Source organism: Podarcis vaucheri (genome assembly GCF_965113315.1).
Source record: "Podarcis vaucheri genome assembly, chromosome: 3".
Lineage (NCBI taxonomy): Eukaryota > Metazoa > Chordata > Lepidosauria > Squamata > Lacertidae > Podarcis > Podarcis vaucheri.
In genome coordinates, this window is record NC_138761.1 from 123063099 (window position 1) to 123090222 (window position 27124).

A 27124-nucleotide genomic window follows, 5' to 3' on the forward strand; every position below is an offset into this window, starting at 1 on the left:
CCCTCCTCTCGGGTGCCTCTCTGTTTCCTGGTTCGCGGGGCCGGCAGCCATTTTGGGATCTGGGTGCCGGAGCGGACGCTGCCTGCCGCCTGTGAGGGGAGGAGTGGAGCCCGGCCAAGAAGGGAGACGCCGCGTCCGTTTGCCGGTGCTGCCCTCCGCTCGCCCCTCCGCTGCTCGGCCGGATAAAGGGAGCCTGACCGCCGGGAGGAGCCGCCGCCGCCGCCGCCACCGGTGGGTCTGACCGCCGCCTGCTCTGCGGAGCGAGCTCGTTCTTCACAGGCCGCGGGGCCCCGCTGACATGTCAAGCATGAATCCCGAATAGTGAGTAGCGCCGCGCCAGGGGAGGGTCGCTCTGCGCCTGCGTGTGGGCCGGGGGGGGCTATGAGGGGGGAGGGGGAAACCCTAATTCGGGGTTGGGGGCGACGCGGAAGTCGAAGGGAGTAGGTGCGGGGGGGGCAAATATCTTTGGGGTGAAGGGGGCTGGACGCGGGGTGGGGGGCGGTGAGTTGCTCCCACCGGCCTCCCAGCCGCAGAAAGCAGGGAGCTGAAGGGCCTGCGAAAAAGTGGTATTAATGGAATATTGGGGCGGGGGGGGGGTCCTGTGGAGAGGAAGCAGTGGAATTGAACGTGCCTGAGGGTTTTTCTCCCAAGTCCTGTTGTGGGGCCGGGAGGGGGACGGTTTGGGCGCATTTGGCCGGCGAGGATCTATAAAGGGGCCCCAGTATTAAGGGGAATGGATGTCACAGCTTCCTGATGACATTCTCGGTAACAGTTTCTGCTGTGGAGAGATATATAGCCCAGTGGCGTAGCGTGGGTTGTCAGCACCCGGGGCAAGGCAAGTAATTTGCGCCCCCTAACCCGTGGATTTGCGCCCCCTAACCCTAACCCCCAGATGTTGCGCCCGGTGCGGCCGGCCCCCCCTGCACCCCCCACGCTATGCCACTGATATAGCCTGATGTGAGTTGTGCACCTCTACTACTATAGTATGCAAGTATGCATACTACTACTTAGCGTCTGGGCTCCGCTATTTAACGTTTGAGTTGCATTCACCATAGGTGCGCAGAACACAAAGGCACAAGGACAGATTCTGGCAAAACAATCTCTTTTAAAAAGTGTTTGTGAGATATGGTTTTGCCCGATTCCGTTCTTGTGCCTTTGTGTTCTGCACACCTATGGTGAATGCAACTCAAACTTTAAATAGCGGAGCCCAGATGCTAAGTAGTAGTATGCATACTTGCTGGCAAACCTTATAGTAGAGGTGCACAACTCAAATCACACTGTGTAGAATGCTTTCACTAACACACTAGAGCTGTGTTAGTATTTTAATCTCTGAAAGTCAGTGGGGGCTGTTTTAAAAAAAAAATCCACTTTTTCTCCGATGAGCTCCAATTTTTCTCCAGTGAGCACAGGGCAGTATATGTGGCTCGCCTCTTTTTAACCCTCACAACATTCCTTTGATATAGGATAGGTAACTAGCCCAAAGTTACCCAGGATAGAATCATAGAATTGTAGATTTAGAAGGGACCATGAGGATCATTTAGTCCAGCCCTCTGCAATGCAGGTAAATTTTGCCCAGCATGGGACTCAAACCCACAACCCTGAGATTAAGAGTCTTATGCCGTACCAACTGATCGCTTGCATGAGTTGTAACTGAATGGTCTCCCGGGTTTAAGTCCTGTGCTCTGACCCCTGCTTTGTGCCCTCAGCTGTAACTTTTAATTGTAATCTCTCTCTTCACCTCCTCTTTTTCTCTGTGACCCATAAGTTGTATTTATTCCTCTCCCACCCCGTGGCTACAGGCCTCCCTGAACTTCTCTCTCTCAACATTTCTTCTGTTCTCTTTATACCCCATGGCACTCTTTCCCTCTTTGCAGGTGCAGTCTCTATCTTCACTTAGGTATCTCAGCGACACCCTTCACCGTTTGCCTTACAAGTCTCTACAACTGCATCTTTGTTGCTATGCCTGTCAACTCTCCCATATTTGTCTTTTCCACCTACCAGTATCTCTTCCCAGCCTCCCCGTCCCAATTTTCATTGTTTGCTTCTCTCCCCCTGAAGGCCTGCTGTCTTGTCCAAACTCCTTTTTCTTAGTTTAGTTTAGTAGCATCAGTATCTTAATGAAGGGATCTGAGATTCAGGTGAACATGCATCTTAGTTGGCCAGCTGCAGAAGACTGGAAAAACTGGTATCAGTGTCACTATGTGCTTCAGAATATCTCCTGTCCTCGCTCTCAGTTATGATGGACTTGGATTGCTCTTACACAAATGTGAAGATAGACCACAAATTCTGAGCACCTCAGGTTCCCGTATTGGTGTTTTTAGGTGGTTTACTGCCTTGCAATATTTTATTTGAAAGTGTGGTCAATATTTTTTTTAAAATAAATTTAGCAGGGATGGGGAACGCAAGGGCTGCATTCTTTTCTGTGCAACTTTATGGAGCTTGTCAGTGGTGAGCAGGTCCAGAGGCAAAAGTGGGTGGAGCAATGAATGTAAGTTTTACCTTTGTACAGTACTTTAGTACTCCTACACGTCCTTCTGTCACCCATCCAGACAAGCAAGAGGCACTTCCATAGTTAAGAACACATTCCAGCAGAGCACTAATACTAGAGGGTGTGACTGGGGAGAATCTCAAGGGTCAGATAGAGGGGGGTTGGATCAGATTCTCTACTCCTGCCATATAGGAGCACAGTCAACCCAGAGGCCTTGTGGTTTCAGCCCTGCTTTAACAGAGAAGTCAGTATTATTTCCATAGTGCAGGAAGTGGAATGAAGCTGGGAGTAGCCATCTAGTGGATTTAACAATTGAGGCAAGAAATTGTTGGCTGAAAATTGCACTCTTAGCAGTTGACTCTGTTTACACTACTGAAACACTTTCGGGCTTCAGCTGTCTTCAAAATGTATTAGAAACTTAACAAACGTGAAGGTGAATGAAAGGGAAATGAAGGAAGCCTGTAATGTTGTCCCATGGGAGTTTGGGTTACAAACAGCAGTGGTCACAGATGGGGAGTGAGAAGATTTTATGACACGTCATGAAAAGTTAATGATATTTTCTCCTCTACACTGAGAAGCAATTGCGCACATAGCAGGCCTACTTTACTTACGCCCTTAAGGCTGCCATACAAGCTTATTTTCTAATGAACCCTGCTGTTTTGTATTAAAATGTAGTAAAGCTTAGTTGAGTTCCCTAAATTTAAGCTGTAAGGAATAAAGTGAAGTCTTGTCTCATTCTGGCAGTTCATCTAACACACTTTTCAACCAATTGCTGTTGACTGCTTGACATAGATGTCTACCCTTCACTTAGCTGCTGGTCATGTGCTCACCACATGATGCTTACAAAATGCTTTGTGGGCTTAACGTTAATTTTGCAATGTTGCTGCATCACAGTGATAGCTTCTAAGAAAAGAAGTTATTTAGCTGTTTAAAATGGTTGTTTAACTGTTGAACTTCTTTGACCCCTGCACTTTTTTAAGTTCCTCCTCTCTTGAGAACTGTGTAGGCTGCTATTAGGAGATCATGTTCTGCTTCTGGCAACAGCAGTGACACTGTAGGGCAATAAATCTAAATTTATTATGACCCTCAAAACTTTGTATGGGGACACTAGGCAGGGGTGATGTTGGGGACTGACCCTGGGTCTTTTGTGCTAGACCATGGTTCATCTCACCTCCCCCAGTCCAAAAAATAATAATAAACCTGCCTATAGGATGGCTGGGTGAACTGCAAAGCACAGTGCTTTGAGACCCCACCACCCTCTGTTTTCATTTGCTTCCCAATTCTAGTATAGATCGTGGTTGTTGAATATTGTGTGTCGATGGTATTGACTGATGATAGGGGACTTGTGAGTATATGCAATAGCTGAATGGCATGTGGAAGGAGAAGTGTTTATGAAAGAGAGCATGAGTGTTATGTTAGATATTGGACAAGATTTCTTCAAGTTTTTAATAGGTGCATATAGATTGTAGGTGGGGTGTAGGACCCAATCCATTTATTAAGTTCTTCTCAAAGTAGACCCACTGAAATTAATCAAACTAAGTTAGCCATGTTACTTAACTTCACTCTGAACAGGATTAGCAATGGCTATAACCCACTATACCAATGAAATTCTTTTGGAAACCCATAGCAAGAGGCAAAAAAGTTTCCCCTATGAAATTTAGCCCAAAGTTTGCACCCATGCATGTAAATTAGCATAAGCACATTTTCTGCAAATTTATTTCATGAGCCTGTGCTGTGAGTCATTTTAGTACCTAGCAGTGCCCCAGCTCTAGGAAGTTTGTATTTGTTTCTAATACTGTATTCTGCAACAGAAACATTAAAGAAATGGTCAGGTGTTGTATCCATGTTTCATCCTAATACCCCTTTTTGAAAAAACAACAACAACACAGCTGTAACTTGTTTTGATATGCTGTGGATATTTAAATTGCCGTAACAAGTTTCTTGATGTTTCAGATTGGAATACTGAGTGATATCTTTTTGTGTCTTTGAAGTGAGCTCATAGGTAGCAGATAATTTGACATAAATCTGTCTTGTCTGGTAAATAATTTCAAGAGGTGAATCTGTTGACTCTGTGGAGCTGTGATTATTTTAAAGAGTGCCAACGTGAAGTTTTCTAGGAGTCTGCTGAATTATCGGGAGGGTGGATGGGATTAGGAAATATAGTCAGATCATTGTGGGGATGCGGAAACAGCTGATTATAAAAAAAGCAAGTGACCAAAGACAAAATCCTCCCACAGCTGAGAGAAAGTTAAATAGGTACTACTTAATTTTGGACAGATTGTGTCCCAGCCATCAAGAGACTCAGGTTGTGTTTTCACATGTTACTTTGATTTGCAATAGGATGTTAGAGTGGTACTAGTACTACCAACTTTAGAAACCCATTTGATCTGCATGAATGGTGAAGAAAAAGCTAAGATACACATCTTTTTAGCATTATATGGCTAAAGTACACAGAAATGCTGCCAGTCTAAACTTGGGTTCCAACAATCTACCGTATTTTTTGCACCATAACACACACTTTTTTCCTCCTAAAAAGTAAGGGGAAATGTCTGTGCGTGTTATGGAGGGAATGCCTACGGGTGGCATGCCTACGGATTTTCCTCCTCTAAAAACTACGTGCGTGTTATGGTCGGGTGCGTGTTATAGAGCGAAAAATACGGTAATTTGTTGTTGCATCCCGCACTTGATTATGGCTGGATTTAGTTTCTCTTGTGTTCTGCTGAAATTAGTAAGAAAAGAGCATGTGACTGGGAGATGGGGGACAGAGAGAGCTCAGAGCGTGGGTCAGCAGGGTTGAGGGAAGGTATGATGTGAGGGTTAGGCTATGACATCTGAGGCAGTGTTCAAAGCTAGGTACCACATGGCGCCTGGAACTGGGTTGTGGGGCTCCAAAACACAGTGTCTAGTCCCATTTGTGCCACCGTGCCCCACAAATCGCCTGGCTTGCACAGCACCAAAAGAATCACATCTTTTGGTGCTGCATAAGCCAGGTGATTCCCCACAGCCAGTCCAGCTCATCAGGCTTCAGCAGCTCCACTGATAATAAGGCTGCCATTCTCTGCGGCTTCCCCTGCCGCCGAAACATCCACCGGTGCCAAGCCACTTCCTCTTCCTTTTTTACCCACTCAGCAGAGGCCACCTGGGCTCAGTTTTGTTGGAGCCGAGGCAGTGACTCTTGAGACCAGGCAGCAGAAGGCTGGTGGCAGGGAACAGTGGCGAAGGCAACAGCAGGGTGCCGACGGCCACGGCAAGTGGCACAATCAGTGGCATACAGACTCCTACCTCCTGCTGCTGTGGATTCTGCCAAGATGCTGTTTGCGGTGGCTGCCTGGAGCCCTACCGGCACTGCAGTTGTAGAGCTGCTTGTTCTGCTGCTGCAACTTCTTAAGCAGCTCCCACAGCTTCCAGACTTCAGTGTCAGGTGCGTTATGGTTCCAAACAAACCCCATGACCCTCTTGCTCCACAAGGCGACAGCAGCAGGAGAGCTCCTATTCTCCCTCCAGCGTTTGAAATTAGCCGGGTGCCAGTCACATTTTGTATCAGGTAGCCAGCCTTTTGCGACAGGATGGAAATGTTCAGGAGCCACGCTTGGCACCTAGCATCTCCACCTGCCTGTTTGCAGTCAGCTGGCCTGCCAGCCACAATGGTAGCAAATGACTCACGCCTTATTTGCCCAGTAGCACAGCAGCCAAAAAACACCTCTTTTTGGGTTCTATGCTGATGGTGAAGCAGGTGTTTGACAGGGTAGAGTGGTAGCAAAATGTGTGTCTTTTGATGCCACACTACCCTGCACCTCCCCTGATTTGCCTAGCACCTTTTTTTTCTGTGAGGCTGCCCCACTACCAGCATTTGTTTTTAAAAAAATGTTGCTTAGACATTTTGTTTTGGCACCCGCAACCTAGGTCCCAGAAGCCACATGACTCCTAGCATTCCTATCCCAGTTTCTATCACTGTCTCGCTCCCTCTGTCAGGTGGAGCTTCCCCTTCCCCAACACGGCAGAGGATGGCTTTCTCCCACCCCCCTCTGCATGACCAGGCAGGGAAGCGAAGCCTCCCCTCTCTCAGCTACTGTTCCCTCCGCAAAGCTTCCCCCCACCCTCCCTTTTCTGTCAAAGCTGAGGCTGGATTTGACCCTGAAACAGTCTTGGTCATCTTGATTATTGATAACCTTTGGAGAGAGGGGCAGGGAGATGTTTGACTTGGATGGCTTTGATCTCTTAGCAGTGTTTGACCATGTTAACGGCATTCCTGCTCCTACCTGCAGGATTGTCACCAGAGGGTAGTGCTGGGGAACTGCTGCTTGACCTCGTGGCACTTGTGGTGTATTGCTCTGTGGGGGTATATTCTGTACACCTTGTTGTTTCATACTTCTATGAGGCTGTGCTGGACCAGTGTGGGGATGAATGATGGGCTGGATGGGGGACAATAAACTGAGGCTGAATGCTAATGATCTGGAGGTGTTATAGATTGGTGGTTCTCATCTCCAGAAATTGGGGAGACAACTTGTTCTGGTTAGGGTTGTGCTCCCTTTGAGGTATGTAGCTTGGGCTTCTTCCTTAATTCCAGACTTTCCCTGGAGGCCCAGGTGGCTGAACTCCCTGCTCAGCAGGGCAGCAAGCTGAGACTGTGTGTGCTACCAGGGCCAATTCAAGGTGCTGATACTGGTGTAAAGCCCCAAATGGTGTGGGGCCCAAGAATGTAAAGGGCTGCCTCCCCCAATACCTACCATGGCTTTTTTAATTGTTGAGGTGTGATTTTTAGTTATTTTTGGATTTTTTAATCTTCATCTCCTTAAGATCCCATGTGAGGAAGGGCAATATGGAAATAAAATGGATGATTCTGAGGACAAAAGTTCATTTCAGTTACTGGTGTGTCTAAAATAGGAGATCAGCAGTGAATAATTATTTGCTGCAAATGTTTGTTTTAATGCAGTATTTCCATAAAGGGCTGCATCTTGTGTATGGATTAGTGAAGAATGTCATTACTATAGTCCATATAGATTTAATGGCAGGGATTTAGTGAGCTACTTTAGGCCCATCCAAGGACTTGTGCAGGTCAGTTGCTCTTTTTGCCTTTGTGAAGAATGCAGTCTGGTGTGCCAGATCCTTATGGAAGTATCCTTGGTTTTCAGAACTAGTTTGCACAATAGTAGGAGAGGCTAATGTGCAAGTGAAGCAACCCTGTGTAATGCCATTGGACATGTAAAACTAGTTGCACAGTTCTTTTGCTCCCAGCCCTTGAAATCAGTAAGAAGTGAGTGCTTAATATGAATAAAATAATGGCTGTGAACTAACAGTACAATGGCATCTCAAAAGTCGAACGGAATCCATTCCGGAATTCCGTTCAACTTCCAAAACGTTCGGAAACCAAGGCGCGACTTCCAGTTGGCTGCAGGAAGCTCCTGCAACCAATCAGAAGCTGCATCAGACATTTGGGTTCTAAAGAACGTTCACAAACCGGAACACTCACTTCGACTTGCAAGGCGTTTGGGATCCAAGGTACGACTGTACTTAGCATGTTTTAATAATAGCACGTTTTAGCACATTAAAATCAAATGTTCTCTGGTATTGCTGATTTCCCAGTTCAGATATTCTGAAGAATGGACAGTATTTTATGTATTTGTAGTGGCCCGGGGACCTTTCATTCTGAAAGTGGATGCAACAAAACAATAGAGGAAGAGGAGAAACATGCAGATGAACATGGGAAGCCTAGGAAATAAATTGATCATACATTCCTGTTTTGGTTACACTCTAGGATGACCTCTGTCATGAGAGAGACAGGGTAATGTGTCCTTGTTAATTCTCCTCAACCCCTCAGCTGCTTTCCATACCATCGGCCATGATATACTTCTAGAGCTGCTGTCTGAGTTAGGAGTGGGTGGCGTCGCTTTGCAGTGATTCCGCTCCTACTTGGATGGCCATTTTCAGAGGATGATGCTTAGGGTTAGGGTTCGGTCCTGTGAAGTCTTTAGTGTGGGGGAGGGTTGTCCAGAGTTTTGGAGTACATTGTCAGCAATATGCTGATGACACACAGCTCTTTTGCATCTGTAGGTGTGGCAATGGATGTTCTGGACCCATGTCTCTCATCCAGTAATAGACTGGGTGAGAGCCAATAAACTGAAATTCAATCCATAAAAGACTGAAGCAGTGTTAGTGGGTGGTTCCCTAGACCAGATGGATGGGCGGTTGTCTGGCCTTGATGGGGTTAGACTTCCTCTGAAGGAGTGGGTACGCAAATTTGGGGTACAGTGGTACCTCGGGTTAAGAACTTAATTCGTTCTGGAGGTCCGTTCTTAACCTGAAACTGTTCTTAACCTGAAGTACCAGTTTAGCTAATGGGGCAAAGTTCTTAACCAAAGGTACTATATCTGGGTTAGCAGAGTCTGTAACCTGAAGCTTTTGTAACCCGAGGTACCACTGTATTTGGATCCATTGTTGTTGCTTGAGGCTCAGGTGGCCTCAGTGAAGTGAAGTGACTTATATCAGCTTTGGCTGGTGGCCCAGCTGTTCCCCTATCTAGACAGGGATAACTTAACTTCTTTTGTCTGTGCTCTGGTAACCTCTTAGTCAGATTACTGCAGTGTGTTAAACATGGGGCTGCCTCTGAAGACGGTTTGGAAACTTCAGCTGGTGTAGAATTCAGTGGCCAGGTTGCTCACGGGGCAGAGCAGTTTGGGCATATAATGCCAATCCTGGCCTGACTGCAAATTAGTTTCCGGGCCCAACTCAAAGTTCTGGTTTTGATCCATAAAGCCTTAAGGGACTCAGAACTCCAATACCTCAAGGACCGCCTCTTCCCATATGAACTGACCTGGACTCTGTGATCATTATCTGAGGCCTGTCATCTGAGAGGTGTGGAGGGTGGTAACATGAGCGCGGGCCTTTTCTGTGGTGGCTCTCCATTTAAGGAATGCTCTCCCCAGACAGGCTCACCTGGCACCTTTGTTACATATCTTAGGTGCCAGACAAAAACATTCCTCTTCTCACAAGCCTTTGGCTAATTAAACAATCTATGGCCTTTTAAACTGTTGGTGGGGTATTTTGTTTGTTATTATGTGTGTGTTTTTATATTGTAAACTGCCCTGTGATCCTTGAATGAAGGGTGCGATAGGTATTATCAGAAATAAGAATCACTGTTTCATTGGCACTTGCACTCAGGAAAGTTTGCATAGGACTGCATCATTAAGCTTTGTTTCTAAATCTTGTTATTTAGATCTCTTCCAGCAGTTGCATACCGATATGTAGGCTGCTCATGTCTGAAAGTTCATCAGCCTACCTCTGGGTTTTTAATATCAATACCATGTGGAATGGCACTTGAGATAATCGGATCCTTCCCACTGCCGAAAACTTATCTGCAATGTCAAATCTGCTTTTAATATTCAGAAAACTATACCAGAAAACTGAAACCCTGCGTTCATTGGAGAAAAAGTGGGATATAAATGTAATAATAAGATTGTTCTTTTTAAGATGAAAATGCTTTTGAACAAGTGATTCAGTATTACTGTCAGGACAGAGACTTCGTTGAACAATAACAGTGCTTTTACTGTGATGGTTAATCAGTGTTAACTTGCTTGATACTGTTAAAGTGAGAGGTCCTCATTCCAAAGTCAAATCTGCAAAATGCATTTGAATTTTTGCAGCTACTCTAGGGCACTTAAAAATAGAATAGGCGCTTCTGATGAGCTTCCCTTATGTCTCCTATACTCTTAACTGGACCTAATTACAGCTGCCATAGTGGTTAATGCAGTACAGACAGTCACATTATTTTGGTTAGGTAAAGCTAACAACATGGAGTGCTAAACAAGAAATCTGTTCTAAAGAAGTCTTGGCACTGTAGTGAGTGTTATTCTCTGAACAGTCTTAACAGGCTCAAGCTTTTAAGACAAACATTTCCTGAAAGTGTATCATGTTAGCAGCTGCTAATACTGAGACAGGTCAGCGGCAACTCAGTGTATTCATAATTGCTTGTAATCTATATATTTAAATAAATATGACATACTGGACTTAAGTGGTTTGTGCATTATCTATTCCTTCTAAACGTGACATGGAACAAACATGGGGCACACATACTAGTTGAACCCTTTAGCTTTCATTATTCTACCTCTTCTTACTCTTGAATTTTAATCCCAAACTAATTGGAAGTCAATCTTATTTGAGTTTTACTTTGTCCAAGTAATGAGTTTAGGATTGTGGTCTTGCATATACAAAGCCTTTCTATAATTGCTGTTCATTATTTACTTTCAGCTACTCTAGGGGATTTATGATCACCTGAAACTAGTATTGCTCTTGATGCATACTGGGTTCTTTGTAATGCAACCTATGGCAGGTAGTAAAGCCTAGGTGTTCAAAAGGCTTTTCACAGCAATCTTAATAAAAATGGGATTTCCAGTGTTTTAAAGAGGGTTATAAGTTATGTGGCATTGGGACTGTTCTTCAGGTTTGTGAGAGTTCTCTCCTATCTACACAAAGTCCGTGGTCTTCACATGATCCCTCTTCTATTGAAAACATATTCCATGCTGTGATTAGTTGTTAGCCTAGTGTTTTTTTTAGTAACTGTATTGAGAAGTCTCCTGAGAGTAGCAATGTTTTCTTTTCTGGCTTCCACAAAACTCTGGAAGGGCAAGATAGGAAAAGAATCAACCATGCTATCACAAATGTCTTAAGCATCCTATTATTCATAGCTACTGAACAGCAGGAGTTTGAACCATCTCTACAATGGTGCATACCTCTTCTTAAGGGCTAGAAAGTGTCTCTGAAGCCTTTATATATTTGTCACACTTGAGTATTGTTCACCCTACTGGGTCCTCTAGACCAGGCTTCCTCAACCTCAGCCCTCCAGATGTTTTTCGCCTACAACTCCCATGATCCCTAGCTAGCAGGACGAGTGGTCAGGGATGATGGGAATTGTAGTCTCAAAACATCTGGAGGGCCGAGGTTGAGGAAGCCTGCTCTAGACAGTTTGCAACATGGTAAACCTTTTTTTAAGGTGAATGTTACCAAGAAGACAATTTAAAACCTCAACAACACATGTAGTATGAAAAAGCTGCTAAAATATTAGCAACAGCACACAGCCTGTGGGGGTAGCTTTAGTACAGTATCCAAAAATGAAGCTAAAAGGCTTTGACGAATAGTACGTTATTTACCTGGCATTTAAAAGACAATAGTTGAGCCTCTCTGGGGACGGCCCCATGTATAATGCATTGCAGTGGTCACCCTGGGAGAGTACCAGAGTATAGATGACTGTAGCTTATGAAAGGTGTTCCAAGATACCAGAGCCTCAATAAACAGCTAGGAGCACCCGCAACAGTGCTTCTCTCTTGTCTGTTTATTGACCCTCATCCAGTCCATTAGCAAGCTAGGTTCCTGGTTCAGAATGCCCACTGCTTCACCCGGATTGGATGGAAAGATGTGAAGCTAGTTGTAATCTATATACTGTTGACACTTAGCCCAGGTGCCCTAACCTGTAGTTTCATTTAGATGTTAAATAAGACTCCAATTCAGTGGATGATGTCCAAAGACAAAGATAGAGCCCTATGGAACACGATGACACTCGTGCCAGTGTGTGGAACAATAGTCACCTAACATCACCTTGTGGAACCAGCTGACCAGGTTCTACAACCAGCAGTTCCCATCTGGACAGCCTTGTAGGTTTTTTTTGAAGAAACTTAAGGATCTTTAACCTTTTTCAGTACCTTCACAAAAGTGTAGTTCCAGGTAACCATGGAATTTAGTTTTAAATTTGTACTTTAGGTACAAGCATTACTTATACAGTGGTACTTCGGGCTGAGTACTTAATTCGTTCCAGAGGTCCGTTCTTAACCTGAAGCACCACTTTAGCTAATGGGGCCTCCCACGCTGCCGCTGCACGATTTCTGTTCTCATCCTGAAGCAAAGTTCTTAACGTGAAGCACTATTTCTGGGTTAGCGGAGTGTGTAACCTGAAGCGTATGTAACCCGAGGTACCACTGTATAGGTCTCTCATAAACACACACACACGGGTGTGAAATTTCCCTAGTTTGTGATAGAAATAGAACAAAGTGTATTATGAACCAACAGTTTCAATTGCTATGTGCCATACTATAGTAGATTTAATTATGGTTTTCTCTTTTCAGTGACTATTTATTCAAGCTGCTTCTGATTGGAGACTCTGGTGTTGGAAAATCTTGCCTTCTGCTTAGGTTTGCAGTAAGTTGTCATGCATCTTCAACTTTTTGTTAACGATTAACCTTAAAAACTGATTGTAGTGCAAAAATGAATGTGTTCCAGGTTTCCTGTTTTTTCTTTCCTACTGGCTAATCATAATCAAAAGAAAATACCAATTTACAGTCACATGAAAAGGAGTTCTCCTTGTATGGGTGCAGTTACCCTTCAAATTCAAATGGGTTCTTCTAGCAGGCAGAACTGAAGTTTAGTTTTTTAGTTGCATATTCACCTGAAAACTCGCATATTGTTGAATTCTCCTTGCTGTGCAATTATGCCGAGCTCATGTGCATGATTGGTTCAGATGCCAGCTGATGAGTGAAAAAAAGTCTTGCTTGATAAGCTTCCTTCCTTTGGTAGCTTGAATGGAGAGCTATCAAAACATAGGCTCTTTGAACATGCTGCTATATGATCTTTGCAATTACCACATGATAACTGTAGGCCATATTGAGAACTAATCCTATGATTTGTAATATTTGTAGAATACGAAACACAAGCAGGTTCAACTCTTAGCTTAATCTTATGAACAATTAAATTGAAAGTAAATTGTGTGGAGTTCAATAGGACAGTTGCATGGAGTTCCAAGTATACTTGGAATAAGTATGCTCAGGTTTGCAGCTGTGAGTTGTGCCTAATTTTGCATAAGACAATGAAGTTCTACATTTAGTTTATAACTCAGGGAGGAACATCGTGGTGGTTGTCTGTTTTATTCTTTCCTTCACTAAATCTAATAATAATATAATAATTTATTATTTATACCCCGCCCATCTGGCTGGGTTTCCCCAGCCACTCTGGGCGGCTTCCAACAAAACACTAAAATACAATAACTTATCTAAGACTTGGCAGCAGGGGAGAATCTGTAGGCCAGAATCTTGAGCATGCCTGATGTTTTTCACTTTGAAAAGCAGGCTCCATGCTACATCACAAACTGCTTTGAAAGTCCCTTATTGCTTATCTTAAGAGTCAACAACTCTTAATTCACAAGTTAATGAAGATTTTATTGGTATCATCGTGATCCAAAAACATTAAAGGTAAAGGGACCCCTGACCATTAAGTCCAGTTGTAGACGACTCGGGTTGCGGCGCTCATCTTGCTTTACTGGCCAAGTGAGCCGGCGTACATCTTCCAGGTCATGGGGCCAGCATGATTAAGCCACTTCTGGCGAAACCAGAGCAGCACACAGAAACACTGTTTCCCTTCCTGCCGTAGTGGTACCTATTTATCTACTTGCACTTTGACGTTCTTTCAAACTGCTATGTAGGCAGGAGCTGGGACCAAGCAACGGGAGCTCACCCCGTCGCAGGAATTCAAACCGCCAACCTTCTGATTGGCAAGTCCTAGGCTCTGTGGTTTAGACCACAGCGCCGCCTGCGTCCAAAAACATAGTCAAACACAAAAGCTGTTTGGGTACAATAGACTCTACAGTGTTAGCCCAGTGAGGAATTTACGTTATTGGGAAGCCCTAGAGGCAAAACCAGAAAATATGTGTGAGCAAAATACTGGACTTATAACCCAGAAGAAGAACAAAACAGAAACAAATAATGTCTAGAGGATATATTTGCTTCATAGTAATATAATGAAAAGGGTGTCCAATGTATCTCAATAATCCCAACAGTTTAATAGTTTTTTTCTTAAAACAACAATATCAGAACAAGTAAATAAATAGTAAGTAAGTAAGTAAATATTTGCACAATAAGAGATAAAACCAACCTGGAGCAGAAAGAACCTCTTTGGGTAAAACCACTCCTAGGGCCCAGCGAACTCATGCAGTGCATTATAATGGTTTTTTGTGTAATTGGGAATTCCCAGGAAAAATAACATCTTACAAAGGCTGAGCCCAAACTTTTCATGTAGAGCAAATAGCTCTATATAGCATGTGAGTAAATTATAGCTGAATAATAAACTGATTAATATAAACTGCGGACAGTATTTAACTAAATAATTATGTGAGCTTGCACAACAGGACTTCTCCCTCTCTTCCCCCTGCATGTGCCCTATGCCATCCCTTAATTTGCAGAGGTACAGTGGTGCCTCGCAAGACGAAAAGAATCCGTTCTGTGATTCTCTTCGTCTAGCGGTTTTTTCGTCTTGCGAAGCAAGCCCATTGAAGGATTAGCGCTTTTAGCGGCTTTTAGCGGCTTATCTGCTGATCGGATCAGCTGATAAGCGGCTTAGAAAAGGGGGGGGAAGGAAAAAAAACCAGCAGGAACTCACAAGACATTTTCGTCTTGCGAAGCAAGCCCATAGGAAATTCGTTTTGCGAAGCACCTCCAAAACGGAAAACTCTTTCGTCTAGCGAGTTTTCCGTCTTGCGGGGCACCACTGTATGATGAAAACCCCAGAACAGATGGGAGGAAGGAGTTTCCTTATACAATTCGACTTGTGCAATAACTTAGTTGAATCCCACCCAATATTTTGGGGTTGGTAATGGGGAGTGCATGGTTCAATGGAAAACCACACACCATATTGATAATTCATGCTTTTCTGTTTGAGCATGCCTTTTCTCGCTCCTTTTCTGTCCCTGACAGAATTACTTGAATCAGCCCTTACTGTGACACCAGGCAGATAGTGGTTTAAGGTTTCCTCACCCATTGCATTATTGAAATATATATTGCAATAGTTGTGACTGTGGCCAAACTTTGAGTGCAAGTCGTGTCTGCAGTGAGCCATGACACCTTACCTTTGCTGGTGCATATAGTTGCATCACTGTTTACGCAAGGTGAAAGTACAGGCTGGTATAATGGCTTCAGCTCCACCCTTTCCAGAACCTTGACTTGTCTTGATTCTGGTTTGGCCTTTGTAGGACACAGTGCTGCTGATTGGTAAATGGTGATATTCTTTTCTCTTCTCTTCTCCCATTTAGGATGATACGTACACAGAAAGCTACATCAGCACAATTGGCGTGGACTTTAAAATCAGAACTATAGAGTTAGATGGGAAAACAATCAAACTTCAGATAGTAAGTATCCCCTGTTCTGCTTGGTGAGTCTAATCTAGTTCATGGAAGGAATTCAACATTGTGCCAGTATGATTGTCCCTTCAGTGCAATCTCTCCTATGTGCTGTTCTTGGGGGGGGGGCACACCCCCAGTGCTGATTTGGGACAGGGGGCAGGTGAAGAGAAGGGGCTGAATGAATGGTCCAAGTGCTTTACTGCTGCTAATCAGATAGTTTGGGGAATTGTGATTTTTTTTACCCATGTTTAATTAAAATGCAGTCTGGTGATTTCAAGTCAAGCGTTGTTGTTATTATTATTGCAACGCTTGGCCGAACAATTCGTTCCCGTTGATATGGTTCCTGCTCCAGTTTTAAAACTGGAAACTTGTTTGGTTTCTGACTTACATTCCTGCTGCTATGTTCTGACTTCCTGAAGCAAAATAACCTGCTTTTGTCTGTGCTGGGGAGGGGTAGGAAACCTTGTACAGAAGCCAACAATGAACCCTTATAGGCTCTTTTCCAGGGAAGACTCTTCATTTCAGTCAACTTGACTGCTGTTTGTATTCTCTGCTAAGCAAGGCGATATTTCTAAATTAAACAATTGGCAAACTACAAGTCTGGGAAATCTGGTGTATCTTAATGTGCTAAATGCAGAGACTTCTGCAAGGATACAATTAACAAGCTCCATTAACCCTGAACACAGTGAAAACCAAGTGCACTCGTGACACTTTGGGATATACTAGGGAGCAGCAAACTAAGGAAAACACAGTAAGATTCAGAGCAGGGGTAGGGAACCTAGACCCTCCAGATATTGCCGGACCCCTGGACCTGCGGCCATGCTGGCTAAGGCTGATGGCAGCTGGAGTTAATTTGGAAGGACATGGGTTCCTTACTCCTCTTGGAGAGCTTATATCCTTGGGCAATATCAGAGATGACTTAATAGGGCAGAATAATTTGGTCGTGAGATTGCACGTGGTTATGGCTGTGTTATTTGCATAAGGTTCTACTCTATTTCTTTACTGAAGCTAATTTTCATATGTTATCTAATGCATTTCCCTGCTATAGCCCATTAAGAGCCTGTTCATGTTAAGCCAACTATCTATCAGTGGTTTGTATTGCTTGCAAATTTGTATTTCTTGTGGTATGCCACCCCTTTTTCCAGCTACGCTTTTTAATTGGGGAAATGCTTGTGTTGGACACCTCAGGTGCACAGTGGACTAAACTCAAGGTTCTGCAATCCTCTTACGTAGAATCAAAGTCTGTCAAAATATTTGATACAGTGAGATAAGATTCTGTATCTGAAATGGTTAAGGGTTAAGGCTGGGGTTAGCTGTGGGAGGCCTATGCAGAAACAGTAATAGGGCTGTAGTGTTCCCAGGGTAGATTTGGTTTAAATCAAATCGATTTAAATCACTAGTCAGTAAGAATCGATTTGAATCACCTTTTTTACAGAAAGACTCATTCTTGCTGGTATAATCTTAATATTTACAACCAGATGAAGGTTTCATTTTTGGAATAATAAATTTTCAGAGTAGTTTTTATAGTTATATAAAAAATTATTGATTTGGTTATACTATTAGAAATACATAGACGGATAATTATGAAATTATTGTGAGGTTTAATAAGTTAACGGTTTATATTTGGACAACTTTTCTGCTGTATTTTATTGGAAGGAGAAAAATAATCATTTCGTTAATAACAACTTAAATAATTTCTTTAACTAAAACAATAACATTATAGCATATGTTTCCATGTTTGTTAACTGATGTGGTTAAACATTAAAAAAACCCCAAAAAAACTTAGACTGAGTTTTACACACATGAAAAACTTAAAACTTCGGTATTTCCACCAGCAACCATCCCTTTAGATTTGCTTCTACATTCAGGTACCTATTCTGTACAGTTAAGTGTTAGTGCATTTGCTTGAACCCAATGGGATTGGAAAGAGGTTGCCAGCCCTGAAGTGCCTTCAGCGCTTGCCTCAAGTCTGAGTCACACAGACATGCAACTGACTTGCATAATTATTACACAAAGATCCCAAGACTTGCGGAGTATTCTGCTCACAAGGTTGCACTTTTATTTTTACTGCTTCACACTTAGCTACTTGTGCAGATCTATTCCACTCCAAACAATCTATTCATTGAACCTCTTGGGACTTAGCATTTAAGAGGTAAGGGGTTGATTCTTTGTACAGTGGTGCCCCGCAAGACGAATGCCTCGCAAGACGGAAAACTCGCTAGACGAAAGAGTTTTCTGTTTTGGAGGTGCTTCGTAAAACGAATCTCCTATGGGCTTGCTTCGCAAGACGACAATGTCTTGCGAGTTCCTGCTGTTTTTTTCCCCCTTCCCCCCTTTTTCTAAGCCGCTAAGCCGCTTATCAGCTGATCCGATCAGCAGATAAGCCGCTAATAGCGCTAAGCCGCTTATCAGCTGATCCGATCAACAGATAAGCCGCTAAAAGCCGCTAATAGCGCTAAGCCGGTAATCCTTCAATGGGCTTGCTTTGCAAGACGGAAAAAACCGCTAGACGAAGAGAATCACAGAACGGATTCTTTTCATCTTGCGAGGCACCACTGTATATAAATTTGCAGAGGAACAATGGGATTAAGGGTTTCTCCTCAACTGTGTATATTTATTTTATAACATTTTTCCTGTGAAGAAAAGGCATGTTATCTCTGCAGACACAAATTTACACTTTTGAAAACTGCAAAAACAAGCATCTGTGATAATAGCTTCTCCTTAGAAAAACTGCTCCAAATAATCTTACAGAAACCTCTGATGGATTAATGGCATTCATTTGCCAAAAAAATTAAACATTGCATATAAAGCCTCATGCTACATAATTGAAAACAAATCTTTATTTCCTGATGAATAGCCTTTGGACTATAATGTAACTTAAATAGAAAATTATCTTTAGAAAGTTTTTTCCTTCAAAAGCATTTTATTTTTATAAATCCAATTTAAATTTAAAAATCTGATTTATTTATTTTATTAAAAAACTTTGATTTTTATCCACCCTGAGTGTCCCTAAGATAGTGGATAAATAGCTGAAAAGGTATATGCAAGCAGGTTGAAATTTAGGTTGCTTATAGAAGCTGTAAATCTCCTGAACACTTGGAATGGTAAAGTTGGAAGGGACTCTGAGGGTCATCTATCCCAACCCTTCAATGCAGGAATCTCAAGCATCCATGATAGATGGCCATCTAATTTCTGCTTTAAAATCTCCATTGAAAAACGTCCACCACCTTCCGAGGGAGTTGGTTTCACTGTTGAAATTCTTACTGTCAGAAATTTCTTCCTGGTGTTTCATTGAAATCTCCTTTCTTGTAACTTGAATCCATTTGTATGGGAAGCAGAAACCTATTCGATAATGTGTGATCAACATTGGACACTAATTCCACATATGACACAGGCTGGAGTGTTTTAGTGGCACTTCAGTCATAGGACTGGCTATGGCATAAGCAGACCTGCTTTGCTCCACAGCTGGGCAGAGCAGCAACAAACCACGGTCTACATATGTACTGAAATGCATGGTAGTGGTGCAGTCTTGTCTTGTTCTTTGTATTCATGGTCTGTCCATAACTGACGTAGAATTTAAAAGGACTTTCTCAAGTTTCTGCATGACGTTTGGCGACACTGAGAATGGAACTTTCAAATTCTGAGAACCTTTGGCTATAAATGGGGAAGGGGCGAACCAGGTGCAGTGTTAGAAAAGCTCTTCACCACACGGCGCCTGGACCCTGGGTCTCAGTCACAAAAATAAAATGGCTAGTCACTATTCCCCCCCCAAAAAAAAACCCCCACCGTGATAGCACTTTCTATTTGTTTTTTTGAAACGCATGATCTAATACACAATTCACATCAGAGGGAGGGAGAGGGAGTTGCAAATACACACCCATGCACACTCTCACACGGAAAGAAAAGAGGTGTGAACAACTGCTAAGCTGAGCTCTTCAGGTTTAATGTGTTGGATTGGGTTGGAATCAGGAGAAAATGACTGTATCTGGTAGAGAAAACACAAGCAGCCCCAACCCAGAAGCAGCCCCCGCCCCCAGCTGCAACTTCATGCAGACTTATTTAGGAGGGGGCCCATCCACTGTCCCTCAGACCTTGTGGGGGGCCGGACTATATTTTGGGGAAAATAATAATAATGAACACATTCCTATGCACCACAAATAACCCAGAGATGTATTTTAAATAAAAGCACACATTCTGCTCATGTAAAAACACCAGGCAGGCCCCACAAATAACCCAGAGAAGCATTTTAAATAAAAGGACACATTCTGCTCATGTAAAAACACGCTAATTCCTGGACCGTCCGTGGGCCGGATTGAGAAGGCGATTGGGCTGCATCCAGCCCCCAGGCCTTAGTTTGCCTACCAATGATCTAAACCAACTTACAAGGCACTTTTCCCTCTCTGTGCTGCCTGGGGAACTCTCTCCTTCAGTGGGCTCACCTTTCCTCCCCTGTCCCTCTCAGCAAAGTAGTCAAATGAATCTGGGAAACTGTTCTTAATTTTACTTTGGAGTCTGCGCCCTCAGCCGGAGAAAATCACTGGCTTACTCAAGAGTCGGGTGAGCAGAGCTTGGGGCTGCGGAGGGGAGAGCTTCCCACCCATGAAGAGAGCGGAGGGAAAGGGAGGAATGGAAAATAGGAGAAGGCAGTGGCGGCAAGAACGCGCCTGCTGCCTTCAGGGTTGGGTTGAGCCAGAGGCTCCATGGAGGACAGAACAAGCAGCAGCTCCCCATTCACATCGGGGGGGGGGGCGCTCCAGGTGGCAGTCACAAACGGCTCTTCAGCAGCAACCTCAGGGCAGTTTTTGTCTTTGCTGCGTCTCCCATCACAGCTAGGGTGCAAAATATGGCGCCCGGCCATCTGCACGCCTTTGCAAAGGCCCAGCTGCTAGTCGTGAAATGTGACTGGCGCCTTTCTAATTTTGAACACTGACCAGGTGCCGTTCCAATAATTTGAGGGGTGGAAATACGAATTGGGGAGGTGAGGAGGAGAGAGCTTACCTTTCTGGTGGTAGCATTTTTCCTTTAAACTGTGAAAGTAGGCAGCAGCAAAGGCCAAGTCACTGACTGTCTCCTGGGGTCTGTCACTTTTGCCTCGTATCCTTTTGGGGGAGATGGCAGGCAGCAGGACTTCTCCTGCTTTTTAAGGTCTTAAATAATAAACGTGCAACTTCTGCAGAGATAAGCCTGGCTCATGTGACCCTCCAAATTTGCAATCTGTGCTTGATGCATTGAATGTGGGAAATCGGAGTTCTATAGAACACTTCAAAAGCAAAGGCTCCCATGAGATTTCACATTTCAATCGTCCTTTGTGCTCCATGGCACAGCAGTGACCATCTAAAAGCCTTTGCACTTTCAAGACCAGTGCAGCTCTCCAAAAACTGAGGACCTTAAATATGTAAAAAGCTTCTGAATTGTAATTCACTGAAGTTAGTAGTACAACGGCTGCCAGACCAGGGAAATAACCATGTTGCTGCTCCACATCACTGTGCTGTTTATTTCTGAGCTTCTTGGCTGCTAATTGAAGGCGCATGATGGCAGGGCTGCTGCTAACCCTCACTGTTGAGGGTTTGATCCTTCACTCTTTAAAGCCAGGTGCTATTTAGAGAGGGGGGTGCTGGGGTGGGGAAATGTACTGAGGGTCCTTGAATAGTCACGTTTTACAGTTGACACACCTTGCCTTAACGTATGGCAGTATCTTTCAATTTCACTTCAGTAGTGTAAAGGTGTCGTCTTTTTTGTGGCAGGTACTTCAGAGCAATCCATAAAGGATCACTGAAAGAATTTACAGAACTCCTTTTAACTTTCCCTATTTCCCCTTTTCTCTATTGGAATAGAGTGAGCTGCTTCTCTGAACAGATGCCATCTTCTAAGTTCTCTTTTGCTTTTTTGTAGTGGGATACGGCAGGCCAAGAGAGATTTCGAACTATCACTTCTAGTTACTACAGAGGAGCTCATGGCATCATAGTTGTGTATGATGTTACAGATCAGGTAAGCACTTGGCCTTTGTTTTGCCTTTTAGGAAATAGTGTCTAAAAGCTTGTTTATGGTTTCTGAGCAAACCATGGGGAAATGTAAACTTTGTACATAGGTGTCAAAAGCTTGTGTGCAGAGAGGAGGCTCATATAAAGTGTTAGCTCTACCCTCTGAGCCTCCTGCTCCACTTTTCCTGGCAGTCTTTCAATTATTCCTTCCTAGGTGACCAGAAAGGTGTCTGTTTTAGAGTTTACACACACACCAAATTGCTTTAAATGCAGCTTATTTACATTGCTATTGTGGATCTCTGAAGGAAAGATATTGCGCTTGACAAGGTCCTTTTCCTTGGCTGCAGCCACAGGAAGAAGTGATGGAGCTAAGAAGAGTGTGTCTTAAGTACCTTAGTCAAAAAATATGTCCAGCTTTTAAAAAAAAAATTGCTGGGGTGAGCTTTAAGCTAGCTTATAGCAACTTTTCAAGTTCTCTCGTACACTTGTACAAGATAAAGGCAATCTTTAACATATACCTCCTTATGTTCCAGGAGTCTTTCAATAATGTAAAACAGTGGCTTCAAGAAATAGATCGTTATGCCAGTGAAAATGTTAACAAGTTGTTGGTAGGGAACAAGTGTGATCTGACCACAAAGAAAGTAGTAGACTATACAACAGCAAAGGTACGTCAACTGATTTTACAATTTTTTTAAAATAATTGCAACAGTTCTGACTTTGGATATGGGCTAAGGTGGTGTAGGGCTGGGCAATATCTGGTTTTCAACATTGTGCTATGTCACCAGCTAAATGTCGTGATATAAGAATATATATGACAATGTCTGAAATAAGAATGAAGGAGGGGATGGTGGGGAGGGGAAAGCCGTTGATTCCTGGATGTGAACTTCACACCAGTTTTGGACAATGCATTGCCCAGCCCTAGCCAAGAACATTGTTCTCCTGCAGCACTTCCTTGCATTTTCTTTGGGGGGGGGGGAGGAAATTTTTTGCATTTTTTAAAACTCCCCAGGAATGTACCAAAAACATAACCATGAACAAGTGAAAGGAGAACTTCACACCCCAGGGATACCCTTGTTTTTAAAGTGTTCAGTGTCTACTTTAATTTTTTTAGAAGTGCTATTCACTAAATTAAAAAGACAATATTGCCCTTTAGTTAGAGCAACAGTTGTGTAATGATTGGCAGTTGCTCCGTGTGTGTTTGTGTGTAAAAAAAAATGCCCAGTTGTTTAGTCACTCATTGAATTTTTTTTTGGGGGGGGAATCAATCATTGCCCGCCCAGCTGAAAACTCAACCATTTCTTGGCTGGGGGGTGGGGGTGAAATTTAAGGCACTTAAGGGCCTGGAGTCAAGCTATTTCCACGTTGGCCAGTTTCAACCAGAAATAGCAGTGGAAAACGTTTTAAAGAAGTCCACTGGGGCTACTAGGATATAAGTTGTAAGCTAGGAAATTGGGGCCGGGGGAGAGAATCTTTTCCAAGCCTGACTCCTCCTAAACCTCGTTTTGCCTAGAAGCAGGTTTGCAGTTGCAACTAAAGAATAGGAGATCAACAAGTGGTGGGGAGAGGGGGAGGGAATTATCTTTTTTAAAAAACAGAGGGAGAAAGTTTCTTGTAGAAGAATCGCAACATAGAGGCTTTGGCAAGCACAGTCCCACCTCCCTCTGCAAGGTCTCATGAACCAGATCCATGGTCATGATTTCCTCCACTGTCCCTGAGGACAATTTTGGTTTCTGCATCCCTCCTCTCCAGTTCCCTCTAGGAACAATTTCCATTGCAAGAGATCCATTGCCTGGCATAGCAATGATAAGGACAGCCTCCAAAGAGAGCAGATTACAATTGGCTGTGCTTAATTCCACTCCTTTTTCCTTCTTCCCTGGACAACAGGGTGCAGAGCTGCTTCAGAGCTGGCTAGCAGCCCTTTACATGGCAGTAAAATGCTTTAAAAAGGTAAAGGGACCCCTGACCATTAGGTCCAGTCGTGACTGACTCTGGAGTTGCGGCGCTCATCTTGCTTTATTGGCCGAGGAAGCCAGCGTACAGCTTCCGGGTCATGTGGCCAGCAGGACTAAGCTGCTTGTGGCGAACCAGAGCAGCGCATGGAAACGGTGTTTACCTTCCCGCCGAAGCGGGACCTATTTACTCTGCAGTAAAGGACTACATTGCCAGCTGATAGCACACTCCTTGCAAGCACGGAGGCATTTAGCAGCAAGGAGTTCAGCAAGAAGAAGAAGAAGAAGAAGAGTTTGGATTTGATATCCCGCCTTTCACTCCCCTTCAGGAGTCTCAAAGCGGCTAACAATCTCCTTTCCCTTCCTCCCCCACAACAAACACTCTGTGAGGTGAGTGGGGCTGAGAGACTTCAAAGAAGTGTGACTGGCCCAAGGTCACCCAGCAGCTGCATGTGGAGGAGTGGAGACGCGAACCCGGTTACCCAGATTACGTGACTACCGCTCTTAACCACTACACCACACTGGCTCTCAACTGCTTCCACCCCTCGTGAGCAGAGTATTCCATGGCCAAAAAATTATCAAACCTTTATCGCGATCTGGACATTAAGCTGGTTTTCAGCAATGTATCAATAAATCACACAGTCCTAGTACCAGTGATTCAAGATATGTAAAATGTACCTAGTAAAAGGATGGTGTTGACTTCGGTAGTAAGGCATTAATATACACCTGACTTGCTCGTGTACAGTGGAAAAATGCAGAGCTACTTTGTTTTTCTCTAAGTTTTGGACCGCATAAATAACACTGATATGCTTTACCTACAGGAATTTGCAGATTCCCTTGGGATTCCTTTTTTGGAAACCAGTGCAAAGAATGCAACAAATGTAGAACAGTCTTTCATGACCATGGCTGCTGAGATCAAAAAACGGATGGGCCCTGGAGCTACAGCAGGTGGTGCAGAGAAGTCCAATGTTAAAATTCAGAGCACTCCCGTCAAGCAGTCCAGTGGAGGTTGCTGCTAAAACTCTCCTCCCCATTTGCAATGAATCTGAAACCTGAACCCAACTGAAAAAAAATGCCTGAATTGTACTGTATGTAGCTGCACTACAACAGATTCTTATCGTCTCCACAAAGGTCAGAGATTGTAAATGATCAATACTGACTTTTTTATTCCCCCGATTCAATAAAGCTAACTTCATTTTCAGAAATATGTTAAACCTTTTGTGTGCTGGTTTATAAAATGCGTGTAATCCTTGTTGCTTTTTCTTATACCAGATCGTTTCCTGTGGTTGGCTAAACTTGGAATATATTATTTTGTTCTGATCATATTGGCATGTTTAGATGTCAGGTTTAGTCTTCTGAAGATGAAGTGTAGCCCTTTTTTGTATCCAACAGCACAAGTGTGTCTTGTCACTTTTCCATGCATAATAAAGTTCAGTAAGACACATGTCCTATGTAAGATCTGATTTGCTAGTTCCTTGTAGAGTTGTAAATGGAGAGATTACAATCTTTCTTTGATCCAAAGAACTGCACTAATTGGTTCTGTGCGCCCAAGGCAGGTTTGGACTCTACTTGTACCTCTCCCAGGCAAACCTTTTCTTTTTTAAAAAACTGAGGCATGTTTCATTGGGGGTGGGGGGTGGCTGCCCCTGAAAGTCGCAGATTTCCATTGGCAATGCCTTAGACCTTGGGCAATCCTAAAGTAGCTCTTTGGATCCAAGATGCTGATTTTTCTTAATACTCTGCATATAATTTGTGGCTGCAGAACATTGTAATTTGTTGCACAATATGTAACAAACTGAAGAAATGTTTAATAAATATTGTACTTATTGGAAGTAATATCAAACTGTATGGTGATTAAGTATTGTCTTAATTCTTATGGCAAAGCGGAAAGGCTTGCATTGTGCCCCAAATGTACCTTTTTATGTGCAGTAATGGCACTTTAGAACCTTTTCCTGGACCATACCTTCCCAGCCGAACAAATAACTAGCAAGTATGGCTTAAATGACTAAAAGTTGCCATGGTGTTTCTGGCGTGTATGCTATACTTGGAACACAAAATCTTATAACATTGTTTATAGAATCATAATCACTCTAAATGTACCATATTCTCCCCCTCCCTGCTCCTAAGTGTCTGGATCTTTCTAAATGATTTCATTTAGAAATACCTTGTGTCTCTTGCTCTGTCATAGAAGAGGAAAGCAGTATTTTCCTAATATATGAATGACTTCAAACTAACAAGGTGATGTTAAAATCTGATGTTATGTCTTTTCTAAATAATGTTACTTCCATTCTCTCACAATCAAATACTGTTGACTTTAATAAAACTTAGTGCAATTTATTGGTTGGCTTGGTTATGCACAAGGAAGCTGGAGTGGTGGGAACTGGTTATCAAGCAAATAACCAGATGACTAATGTAACATTGTGCAGCAAGAAGACTCTAAAATGTAAGTTTGAGCAAAAACTCAAAACTTGATTTATTGCTACAGCGACCACGTCTTGTACAGAGAAACTAATCCATTAGTGCCTGTTATCTGGGTTTTAAAGTTACCAACTTGATTAAATAATCTCTCTTTTAAAAGAGATTAAAACTGCCATTAAGGCTTTTTTGCAAGAAAACAACCAGATGTGACTGCAAAATATGCCAGTTAGATATGTTGAGAGGCAAGTGTATTAGCAAATCACTAAAATGATTACTCATCCCAATATTGGGATAAACGTGATTTGCATCCACAACTGGAATACATAGTACCTTAAGTCTTCATACTGTTGTCAGAAGATTGAAATTACTGAAACTTTGAATATGCTCTTGAACTTCACAATAAAGTGTACTTCATAATGAGATGTGCTTAGTGGATCAATTCCTAACATGCTTTGAGGGTAATAGTGTACTGTTTTGATCAAAATGGTTCTTATGTAGAAGATATCCAGCTAGAATACTTTGTGTTCATGGAATTTTGGTTATTCTGAAGCTACTTCTGAAAGTTTATAAAGTGAATTCATTGAGCACAATCATTTAAATTCATTTCTGAAGTGCAGAAAACATCTAGGATGCAAATAGGTTCTGGAATAAAAGTGTACGAAATCTATATACCCATTGTACTCAAATAACCTCTGGTTAACAAACTTGTAATCTGATTGCCTACTTGATTCCTCCTCGTGTGCAGAGTTAATTCAGGTTCTCGCAGGTTTAACACCGAGAACCAGGCTATCGGAAGCTAAGACCCTGGCAAAGGGGAGAGCAGATCTTGCTGATGAACACATTTTGACAACTGGGTGCTTAGCCAGTTTCACATGGTTAATGTAGGCACCATACTTTATTAGTATAACAGAGGACCCTTCTGTGCCTATTTGCTGAAGTTAAGCAGCCTGTTAATCGTGGCAAGTTCTAACCATTATCCTGAAAACACAAAGAGCTGTGTAAATTACATCCTGTTAGTTGTAGGGCAGGTCCTTCTTAGTATTTGAGTAGTGGAGAGTCTGCTGGATCAAACCAATAGCCCATCTACTGCAGCCTTCTGTTCTCATAGTGGCCAACCAAGCCTGTGGAAACCCTG

General features: G+C 43.1%; 1 protein-coding gene and 1 long non-coding RNA gene across 2 annotated transcripts in view; both read left to right on the forward strand.

Annotated features, from left to right (window-relative positions):
* Window positions 1-26409, forward strand: RAB1A (RAB1A, member RAS oncogene family). The gene is made up of 6 exons (XM_082216539.1): window positions 1-321; window positions 12601-12673; window positions 15552-15647; window positions 21534-21629; window positions 22156-22287; window positions 24393-26409. Exons 1-6 carry the CDS (start codon window positions 299-301, stop codon window positions 24588-24590), a joined length of 618 nt encoding a protein of 205 aa, XP_082072665.1. The 5' UTR covers window positions 1-298; the 3' UTR covers window positions 24591-26409.
* The window catches only part of LOC309528859, a 414370-nt gene that overhangs the window by 327690 nt on the left and 59556 nt on the right, over window positions 1-27124 (forward strand). The window lies entirely within an intron of this gene.

Excerpts from the sequence above, each read along its gene's own strand:
- RAB1A (XM_082216539.1), top strand. The coding sequence starts at position 299 with ATGTCAAGCATGAATCCCGAATA. Across the intron at positions 12,674-15,551 it reads GCCTTCTGCTTAGGTTTGCA|GATGATACGTACACAGAAAG; the intron begins GTAAGTTGTCAT and ends TCTCCCATTTAG. Across the intron at positions 22,288-24,392 it reads TAGACTATACAACAGCAAAG|GAATTTGCAGATTCCCTTGG; the intron begins GTACGTCAACTG and ends CTTTACCTACAG.